Genomic DNA, 11,657 nt, shown 5'->3' on the forward strand with positions numbered 1-11,657 from the left:
CGGCACAAAACAAATTCATTGTATGTGCAAGGCTATAAAGCTCTTTCTGCTTGTCAGCTCCAGTGGCGCAGAGGATAAATCGTGTTTTGCTCTTTTTGACGCGATCAATCTGAGTTTGAATTTGAACCCTTTTCAAATCTTATGTCATATCGGAAAGGCATTTATTTCCAATAAAAATGGACATAATTGAAAAGTTGAAAAAGTATCGGTTAGGGTAGATGTAGGGAGGGTTTATTGTCCCAGTACCATTTAATAAATTGAATTAAAACTATACACCCAGTATGTAATTACTGCATTCTGTTTTAATGTACTACAATACTGAGGTGCATATAATTGTATTTTAAATATCAGAAAATCTATTTCAACAGTAAATAGAATCTACAGCTGTTTGAACTTAGTGTAAATAGCATCTCTCGCCAAGAAAAGATACTGTTTTCACAGTCTAAGTAGCATCTAATTGCAAATAGCCGCTACCTAATTGTTCTGACATTTGACGGCACCCATTCACTGCAGAGGATCAGTTGGTGAGCAAGTGATTTAGTGCTGCGTTTTTCCAAATCTGTTCTGATCAAGAAACTCATCTACAGCTTGGAAGGCCTGACGTTGAGTACATTTTAGGCACATTTTTATTTTGGGCTCTTATAATGCATACAAAAATACTGATACAAAACACACAAAATCTAATGCACAGAGTTCTCGAGAGGTGTTAAAAAGTCCTTGAGTCAAATCACAATCTCATGGGAATTTTTCATTTTGGTTTTTGATCTCATTTGTGAAATTTGATCCCATCTGCTTCTACCCCAGTGACAGGAGTGGACCTTTATCCTTTCTAAAAATCATATTTTGTACATTTCACATTGAAAGAAATCAGCACTTGGTAAGATAGTTACGTTTTCCCATGATCTTGAGCTGGTCTGGCACCAATGAACACTGGAAACCGACGGACCGTGTACAAGTTGAAGGCAACCACACAAAACATCATTTTAGTCAGACTTCACTTTGTTCACAGATGATTGACTGAGGTTTGAGTCCAAACTGAACACTGTTTATATCACCACACAAGCAGCACAGCAGTCCATCTGCAATGTCTGACAACATTTAAGCAAATTTGATATTTTCAGCATAATACTGTAGTGTTAAAAAGGTGATGATGTTCTCCATAGGCAATGAGCTTGAGCATGGCACGCATACAAAATAATGCTTCACTGACATGAGCTTCATTTGAAGCATTTGTTAAAAAGATCAAAAACATAACAGGGTTCACTTCGCATGACAAATGATATTTTTCAACCTTGTTATAAATAAATTCTAGCATGATTAAACAAAGGAAGACAACGATTTAAAAAAAAAAATAAAATTATGTGCAAAGTGTAAAAAAAAAAAAAGTGAAAATGAAAGTAAAAGTGAGGAAAACCTAAAATCATTTAAAACAATGGGATTAATGCACATTTCATTCCTGGCAAAACTCTTCACTGTTTTTGTGTTTGCGTGTGTTCTGTTCCTTATTATTTCTTTTGTGTGCAATGCATGTTTGTGGCACTTGTTTCAGACAGAGTTTTTTCTTTGGTGGAAAAGGAACTAGTTGTAAGGGTTGAAGATGATTTTCTCAGAGCTCTTCTTTCCGCTGGGGTTTGTGGTCCGCTGATGATCTGAGGCAGTTACACAGAGCCGTGTGATCGGACGGCTGGGGCACGAACTCCATGTCAGGATGAACTACAGGCCGCGTGTTCTGACGAGCTGCATACGTCTGTCAAAGGAAACAATATCAACTAATGCTAAAATAAAACACTGAAATCTCAGTCACTGACTTCATCCAGTGAATCTGAGCTTGTGATCATCTACAAACAAGCAGATGCAAAGATTTAAGAAATTATCTAGCAGCACTTGTTTGCAGATATTTTATAATTCAAGAAATTCTTTTTCTTTTCTTTTTTTAGGGTTAGGGTTTAAACCCTTTTTTTTTTTTTAAAACAAAACCTCCAACTGCATTTAGGTCAAGTTTGTTTTGTTTTTTTTCTGGACAAGATACAAAAGAAATCGCCTGCAAAAAATGTATTAATTAAAGAAATCCATTGTTTTTAGTACTTTAGTTTTGGAAATGGGTTGCGACGATCAAAATAAATATGATTATGTTACATCTAAAAAAAAAAAAAATTAAGAGATAAATTAAGAGGTAATTATATTGTGCACAATGTAACACCTCTTGTGTTTCACATCAATCTTGACCCAGTGATTAACTGAAACTTTACACAAGATGTTATGCACACTTTTAAATTCACAATTTTGAAGTTTGCAATATAAATCATTAAGAATGCAACACTTTAGGTCACTAAATGAAAAAAAAATATATATATATATATTGTATTGTGTTTTTGGAAACAGTTGTGCCCTCGAATATTTTTTTTGGAACCTGTAATTGGTGAATAACAAATTAAAAAGAACAGCATTTATTAAAAATATAAATATTTTCTAACAATGTAAATCTATGCTATCACTTTTTATTAATTTAACACATCCTTGGTAAATAAAAGTGTTAATTTCTTTCTTTGCAGACTTTTATCTACCGGTTAGATTCGTCTCAAAAATACTTCCGTACTTTGGTAAACATGAATATGTACATAAACACTAGAAAAGACATTTTGTTTACACTAATTACATAAAGCTGACAAAAATCAATTGAACAACAGGGCCTGGTTATGAAGATTTTATATATTTGGACTGCTTTTGAGCAGCAAGAAATTCTCAGTGGAGTTAATACTGGCAATTCTCAGATTATTCTTTTTTTCCATTAATATAGTGATATATTTAAAAAAAATTCTCATGAATATTGAGAAAAAAGCTAAACTTTATTTTAAGGTGTCCCTGATACACATTAAAAACAATAAAGTATCCATAATTACATGCAAGCAATCCTAAACCAAACCCTAATCTTAACCCTAACCATAAAGTAAGTGCATGTAGTTAAATTAATATTACTCAGTACTTAAATATATAATTACACTCTAACAAGGACACCTTTAAATAAAGTGTAACCAAAAAAAATGTCAACACCTTTTAATTAGTTAATTGAAAGGGGGTTAAATGTAGTAATAACATTACATTAACACTGCCATATCCAAAAATATCCACTTTTTTGCACATGAGAAGTTCTTGCTTAGGTAAAATATAGTTTTAGGTTGCTGACTGTTTTATAAGCTTAAATCTGACCTGGGAAAGCTGTCTGCAGTTTTGAACTGAGTTAGGAAGGTGAAATGCACTGAATAAATTCTTCAGCATTTTATCTAACTGTATGAAGGACAGACAGTTACCTGAAGGACGGTGTGGTAGTAGCAGTAGAGTCTGTGAGGCTGAAGCAGATCTCTGACTAGAGACTGTCCTGCCTTCGCTATGGCCTCTGCCTGTGTGTCATTCTTCTGTGTACACAAAACCACTAAATAATACATAGCTTTCACAATTTTGTCAGTGTAAACTGTGCATTTGTACAATGTCACACAGCCAGTGTGCTCTGAAAGCAGGGCAGTGTCTGTACCTGAGCCCATCTGATCTTCTCCATGAGGTCAGAAAGGTCCCTCTTTACAGGGATGTAGTGCACACCTGCTTTCAGATGAGTGTAAAAGTGCTCATAGTACGGAGAATCCTGCTTGAGGACCAAGCTGTCGCCCAGCATCAGGTACGGAAACCTGTAGGCCGCTACCGTCCCGTCCACATTCACCTGGTATTTGTACTAGAGACATTCACAGGAGAACAGCAAAGTGTTCTTTATTAAGCAGAGAAAACAAACATCACAAGCTGCGTTACCCTTTAAAGGAACACTCCACTTTTTTTGGAAATAGGCTCATTCTCCAACTCCCCTCGAGGTAATAAGTTGAGTTTTACCGTTTTGAAATCCATTCAGCCGTTCTCCTGTTCTGGCGATATCACTTTTAGCATAGCTTAGCATAGATCATTGAATCCTATTAGACCAGTAGCATCACGTTCAAAAATGACCAACGAGTTTCGATATTTGTCCTATTTAAAACTTGACTCTTCTGTAGTTATATCGTGTGCTAAGACCGGCGGAAATGCAAAGCTTCAATTTTCTAGGCTGATAAGATTAGGAACTACACTTCCATTCCGGCGTAATAGTCAAGGAAGTTTGCTGCCGTAATAAGGCCGAAGCAGGAGCAGTAATATCACGCAGCACATGTGCAAATGCTAAACTAGCTGGGAACTCATTTCTGATAATACTCCGCCTGCTTCGGTCATATTACGGCAGCAAACTTCCTTGACTATTACGCCGGAATGGAAGTGTAGTTCCTAATCTTATCAGCCTAGAAACTCGCAGCTTTGCATTTCCACTGGTCTCAGTACACGATATAACTACAGAAGAGTCAAGTTTTAAATAGGACAAATATCAAAACTCGTTGGTCATTTTTGAACGAGATGCTACTGGTCTAATAGGATTCAATGATCTATGCTAAGCTATGCTAAAAGTGATATCGCCAGAACAGGAGAACGGCTGAATGGATTTCAAAACGGTAAAAATCAACTTATTACCTCGAGGGGAGTTGGAGAATGAGCCTATTTCCAAAAAAAGTGGAGTGTTCCTCTAAATTGCGCAAATTGAAAATACGCCTAATGGAATTGCGCAAAAACTCCCGTAAATCGCAAAAGTTTTCATGCTCACATGAGGTGTTTTTTTAGGCAATTTGAAAAAGGAATATTTCGCGAAACAGCAATGGAAATGTTTTTTTTTTCCGGGGGGCGGAGTAGGTGGAATTTTCACATTACCATTATACAATATAACATGATTTTATTACATTAATTCTTTCGTTTTAGTAAATTAAAGTAGTAATTTAAAGCATTCTATAGATATATTTGTGACCCTGGACCACAAAACCGGTCATAAGGTTAAAGTTTACAAAACTGAGATGTATACATCATATGAAGGCTCAACAAATAAGCTTTCTATTGATGTATGGTTTGTTGGGATAGGACAATATTTGGTCGAGATACATCTATTTGAAAATCTGAAATCTGAGGGTGCTAAAATATCAAAATACTGAGAAAATCACCTTTAAAGTTGTCCAAATTAAGTTCTTAACAATGCATATTACTAATCAAAAATTACATTTTGATAGGTTTACAGTAGGAATTTTACAAAATCTTAATGTAACATGATCTTTACTTAATTTCCTAATGATTTTTGGCATAAAAGAAAAATCAATAATTTTGACCCATACAATGTGTTTTTGGCTTTTGCTACAAACATACCCCAGCGACTTAAGACTGGTTTTGTGGTCCAGGGTCACGTATAACATATCTGTGAGGCAAATATTCTCCTCCTCAAGACAGAGACGGCAGAAAGCGCATGTTTGTTTTCTTCAGCTATTTTACAAAAGCACAACGTTTTGTTGATAGTGTGAGTGCACACAGATAAAAGTAGTGCAGTTCTGAATGATGTATTATTCCTCCCCTTATGAGCAAAAATGATGTATTTTAGATTTCCACGGTTATTAAAAAAAATGCAAGCGATTGCGCTGGCGCTTCATGTCCTGCAAAGCGCGCTTAAGCTTCCACTCTCCGCACAAACGACTGGATATGCGTCTAACTGTGCACATTATCTAGGTTAATTGTTCGAAAAAGGAATATTTCGCAAAAATAGGTCACATTCAATTAAATATAGCCAAAACCACATAAAAATCCATTCCATGACTTATCGCTAGAGGTAAAAATTAGGTTTCAGTCGCATAACATTAGTTAATGGAAACACCGTCATTTCGCAGTACTCTTTGATCGACATTTATGAAATAGCAACAAAGTTTTTAAACTACAGTTAATCAAAGAACATGGCTTACCTTGAAGAAGTCAAAGAATCCCACCAGCGGTGCTTTTCCCAGATCCTTCTCCCGGTCACGGAAGAAAAAATATGCGGTTATTCCGGCGTCGAGCAGCTCTGGATTTTCTTTAGACATGGTTACCAGACGCAAGCGCTCCTCTCGACTGTCCCGGCCTCTGAAGAACGCCTTGTCCATTTTATCCGACCACACCGGACCTGGAAAACCAGCGGAGAGTCCAGAGAGGTGAGACTGAGGAAGGTCAGCTCATATTGGACACTGATGTTCAGATTTGCACCTGTGTTCCCCTGGACTGACAGCAGGTCGTTGGTGACGCCTCTCATGGCCTCTAAAGACGAGTGTGTGATGTCGTAGGTGGGGAGAACGATGTCCCGCGTGTCTGTGGAGCCGCACCATGAGATGATGGGCACCGGTCCGGGTTTATCACTCACCTTCCTGTTCTCCATCGGCCAGTCTCCCACATTAATATAAAACTCCACATCCGGTAATTTCACCTGGTGGAGACAGAACACACAGAGCCATAATATAGTCCAATTAATCATTATAAAAATGTATAATAAAAATATACAAAGTCTGAGAAAAAATTTGAATTCAAAATCTAACTTGAACTAGGAAAGAAAAATATTCCTAAAGAGAAAAAAATATTATTTTGGATTTTTAAAAATAAATTTGTGCAAAAAAAACTACAACTAATAACAGATATTTCAGAATTTCACAGTCTGCTATAGGAATAATTAAGAATGCACCAGTTTAGGTCACTACTTGAAAAATAAAAATGCAAATAAAACAAGCTAATTTACTGCATTATCAAAAAGCAGACCAAATATTAAGAAATTGATGTTCATTTTTATTATTTTTTTGCACTCTAAAAATGTTATATTAGGGTTAGGGTAAATATCTATATTTTTAATGAAATGCATATAATAATAACAGTGCTCTTTAGAAGTTTGGGCTCTGTAATGTTTTTTAAAGAATTTATGTGATTAAATGTATGTGCATTTATGTGATCAAAAATACAGAAAAAAACTAATATTTCAAAATGTTATTACAATATAAAAAATATGTTTTTTTTAATATACTTTAAAATATAATTTATTTATGTGATGCAAAGCTGAATTTTCATCAGCTATTACAGTCTCACTGATCAGTCAAATGATCAATGTTGAAAACAGTTGTGCTGCCAAATATTTTTTGGAAACTGTGATTCTTCTGTTCAATATTCTTTGATGAAAAACAAGGTAAAACAGCTATGCTATCACCTTTTATTAATTTAACACATCCTTGGTGAATAAAAGTATTAGTCTCTTTCAAAAAAAGAAAGAATAAAAATGTACTGACCCCATGCTTTTGAACAGTAGTGTATATATATTAGAAACCCTTTCTATTTTAAATAAATGCTTCTTTTTTAACTTTTTATTCATGAAAGAATCCCGGAATAAACTATCACAGGTTCCAAAAAAATATTAAGCAGCACAACTGTTTTCAACACTGATAATAAATCAGTATATTAGAATGATTTCTGAGGGATCATGTGACACTGAAGACTGGAGTAATGATGCTGAAAATTCAGCTTTAAGTACAGGTATAAATTAAATTTTAATGTATATTAATATAGAAAACCATTGTTTTACATCGTAATAATATTTGACAATATGAAAATTATTTTGAAAAGTATTTTTGATCAAATGAACACAGCCTTGATGAGCAGAAGAATCTTACTGGTCCCAAACTTGTGAACAGCAGTGTAAAAATTCCACATTTTTTATTCTAACTTTCCACAAATACAGGATGATGGGGGGGAACTTTCAGAAAGATATATAAAAGTGAGGTTATGAACAGATTGAGTCAATGGTATCTTTTTACAATAAAAATGTAAATAAAAAAACATTTTTAAAAATGGTCTCAAATAACCTGTGCAGCTTACTTTTCGAGCGATTGAGAGCAGCATCTCATCTGAGAACATCTTGAAGTCGGTGTATTTGCCCAGTGAGCGGCGGTGCACCTGGTTATTGATGACGGTGTAGTGAATGAGTCCACCCCGCTTCGCAAAACGCTGAGGAACGTCCTTCAGGAGCTGCTGCAGGTCGATCGACGGGAATGAACTGAAGTCCTGCTGGATCTGGGGCTCCTCCTCTGGACACTGAAGAACACTCCGCCAGACACCCGCGTCCGCCTCGGGACAGTCACAATACTCGTGATACACAGGACCTGACACATTCACACACGAAAAACATAACAGATTTGATTATTAGTACTGCAGAGCATCGTATCTTTAAGTAACACTCAGAAAAGCACACTTTAACAGAGTATCATAGAAATAATATACTTTAGGGTCAACTCAACCCAGAGGTCCCTGGCTTAAATTTTAGATTTTGCTCATATTTATTCTGAAGAAAGGTAGACATGTATAGTGATGAAAGCCAACATATTAAATGTCACGGATGAATATTTACTGAGCAATCCACTATTTTATACTATTTTTGACAATTTTCAGCTGAGATTCAGAGTCAAGTTACAGGGGGGTAAAAATGACTTCAGAAAGACGGCAGCATCATAATGATATTTTTACACAGAGATTGGTCGCTCTATTAGTGAAATCTGTTGACTTTAGCAATCTGTGTTGCATTATGTGCCAATGGTGACCATTCCAAAATAAGGAAACAGCACTTTTCAAGTTTTTCTCCAAAGTTTGCATGAACTGTAACTCCAGAAGTATTAAAGATATTTAAATGCCCTTTTAGATATTCAGTCTTAGCAAACTTTCATTTTAACATCTTTATTTTTAATGCCCTATGAGATTCGGTTCCAGAGATATTGACATTTAAACATGGCTCCAGGAGTAAATCCTTAAAATGTAGACATTTTCAGTGGTCAAACACCAAATGTGGGTCAGTTTGAAAAAATATGATTCTTCTTTTGTTTTAAAGAGGAATGTCTGAAGAACAAATAATGTTGAAACTGGAGATGTATCTCGTTTCTTTCTGTCAAGACAACTGCATTGAACAGACCTGTCTGAGTGCCATAAATATTCTTTTTTCAACATCCATGTGCCTATATCTCAAAAAGTATTAAAGATATTGCAATATGATTTTAGATTCTAGTTCTTCATAAACTTTTCTTTTAGAATCTTAATTTTCACGGCCCTACATCGTTCAGTCCCAGAGATATGAGGATCTCAATGAGGCTTCATGTCCAGATCGTTGCATGTTACTCATTTTTAGTGGTTGAAAACCAAATGCTGGTCACTTTGTTTACAACCGATACTTATTTAATTTAAAAAACAATGTCTGAAGAAGAAATAATGTTGAAATTAGAACTGTATCTTGTTTCCCTTTATCAAAATAATTGCACAGAACATACTTTTAAAATTATAAATTTTTCTTTTATGTCAAAAATCATTAGGATATTAAGTAAAGATCATATTCCATGAAGATATTTTGTAAATGTCCTACTGTGAATATATCAAAACATATTTTTGATTAGTAGTATGCATTGCTAAGAACTTTTTAAAGGCGATTTTCTCAATATTTAGATTTTTTTGCACCCTCAGATTCCAGATTTTCAAATAGTTGCATCTCAGCCAAATATTGTCCTATCCTAACAAACACTTATTTATTCAGCTTTCCGATGATGTATTAATCTCAATTTAAAAAAAACTGACCCTTATGACTGGTTTCTTGGTCCAGGGTCACATTTGGTTGAAGTACTGTACTCTATTTACACTTAAGTACCTTTTTATTTCATTAAAGGGTCATGAAACCCTTAGATGTTACCAGATATGTACAAGTTGCACATCAATGAAATACAACAATAGCACTCATTATGTTTATTATTAAGGGAAAAGTGGTTATTTTTTCATTTGTTTCCAGCTATTTCATTCTGGTTTACATAATCTGCAATGACAGTTTTTAAACATACTTTGAAGATTAGAAGCCTACTACACATGCACAAATAATACAGTTAAAAACACTTATTTTTCACAAGTGTATGTTTGCAATTTAAAGACAAAGAATATATAGACCGTAGATCTGAGAGGAAAAACACCACTTACCTTTAAGAGTGTATGGAGAGTTTGCCACGGGCTTGTCTTGATACAAGACTTCGATCTTCAGACCCTTCAAAGAGCTTCCATAGAGGCGATATCTGACCAGCAGAGAGCCGTCTCCTCGATCCAGTGCCGCTGGAACATGAACTCGAACATACTCCTTCTCCAGCGACGATACCTTCACTCTGAACGAGTCTCTAGCTGAAATCAACAAAACAGAAACCACCATCAGATCGAAATAAACACGGCTTCGAGTTATTTTGTATTAAGGAAATGAAAACTACATTTAGATTTGCATTGATTATTAATATTTGACTACATTCTGACTTTTTAAGAAATCTGATCATCCTTAATAAGAACTGTTCAATTCAAAACATTCACAAACATAATCAGAATATATTATGCCAAACAGAGCAGGGCATGTGTTCATAAAACATATTAGTGCAAGGACTCGCTCCTAGTGACAAAACAGATATTTTCTTAAAATTAAAGAAAATATCCTAGCAAGGGAAAATGCATTTCAGAAAGCATCTTAACTCTTAAAAGAGGTCTTTAAGGTCCACAATTGTTAGGAGTACGGACAAGGGCTTTTAAGAGGCTTATGAAGCTTGAAATATATTTTTTGTTTTTGAAAAAATATATGTCATTGAGCTTTGGCATATATTTAAAATATATTTTGGTATATGAAGCTTGAAATATATATATAATTTTTTATTTTTTTTTTATTTCCTTGAGCTTTGGCATATATTTAAAATATATTTTGGTATATGAAGGTTGAAATATATTTTTTACTTTTTAAATATATATTTAATTGAGCTTTGGCATATATTTAAAATATATTTTGGTATATGAAGGTTACAAATACATAATTTTTTATTTTTAAAAAATATATTCTATTGAGCTTTGGCATATATTTAAAATATATTTTTTTATTTTAAAAAATATTTAATTAAGGTTTGGCATATGTTTACATTTTATTTTGGTATATGAGGGTTGAAATATATTTTTTTATTTTGGAAAAATATATTTAATTGAGCTTTGCCATATATTTAAAATATATTTTTGTCAAAAATATATATTCAGTCGTATAGGTTTATCTTTCCTTTCTAATAACTATGCTAATATATAATGAATGTGATGTTTATTGTCATTCTTACCAGGAGAGACGGTGATGTTTCGTCCTCGTGAGTCGACAGTCTGAATGTAGAAATATCTGACAGGAAGCACAACATCAGGATTCAGTCCAGGACCCCAAACCACACATTTAGCTGGATTAATCTCAGTACTCCGACAAACTCCGACATTTAAAACTATAGTGATGACCAAGGCGAAGGCGATATGTGGCACATCTGCAAACGCGTTTCTAATGTTTATATGAGGGACCATTTCAACTGCGGTTCCTTCAGAGCAACAGGGGACTGAAAACTACTGAACTACGGCTAAAGTTGACTACTAAACTGCTAATGATTTGTTGACATAGCTAATACAGACGTGTTTTGTTGTTCTAATGTTATATATCGGGACTTGATGCATTAAGGTAGAAAATAAGACGTTAAAAAATAATAAGGGTGGATTTTGAGTGTGGCGCTTGTGCTGCGGTGCGCCTCAATAACAAATCCGGCGAGTTTCCAAAACTATTCAACAGTTCCGGTCTTCCTGATCTTCTGAAAAAGCAAAGAAAATTAAAAAACAATATCAGAAACTGTTTTATAGGCATTAAAAGTCTTGTGACCTGGATTGGACACATCCTTTAAACTCAATTTATTATACTGCAA

At 34.5% G+C, this 11,657-nt stretch overlaps 1 protein-coding gene across 1 annotated transcript; it reads right to left on the bottom strand.

Annotated features, from left to right (window-relative positions):
* Positions 1-608: 608 nt before the first annotated feature.
* Positions 609-11,473, bottom strand: poglut3 (protein O-glucosyltransferase 3). The gene is made up of 8 exons (XM_073824744.1): positions 11,040-11,473; positions 9,889-10,083; positions 7,762-8,045; positions 6,115-6,331; positions 5,838-6,034; positions 3,530-3,724; positions 3,309-3,413; positions 609-1,747 (listed from the first exon to the last, which is right to left on the bottom strand). Exons 1-8 carry the CDS (start codon positions 11,266-11,268, stop codon positions 1,607-1,609), a joined length of 1,563 nt encoding a protein of 520 aa, XP_073680845.1. The 5' UTR covers positions 11,269-11,473; the 3' UTR covers positions 609-1,606.
* Between the last annotated feature and the right edge of the window lie 184 nt (positions 11,474-11,657).

The sequence above is a fragment of the Garra rufa genome, chromosome 19, assembly GCF_049309525.1.
Source record: "Garra rufa chromosome 19, GarRuf1.0, whole genome shotgun sequence".
Taxonomy (NCBI): Eukaryota; Metazoa; Chordata; class Actinopteri; order Cypriniformes; family Cyprinidae; genus Garra; species Garra rufa.

Bases quoted from the DNA above. Each gene is read 5' to 3' on its own strand.
- poglut3 (XM_073824744.1), bottom strand. From the start codon at position 11,268: ATGGTCCCTCATATAAACATTAGAAACGCGTTTGCAGATGTGCCACAT. The intron at 10,084-11,039 runs GTAAGAATGACA...TGTTGATTTCAG, and splicing joins AAACATCACCGTCTCTCCTG to CTAGAGACTCGTTCAGAGTG. The intron at 6,035-6,114 runs GTGCAAATCTGA...CTGGTTTTCCAG, and splicing joins GTCAGTCCAGGGGAACACAG to GTCCGGTGTGGTCGGATAAA.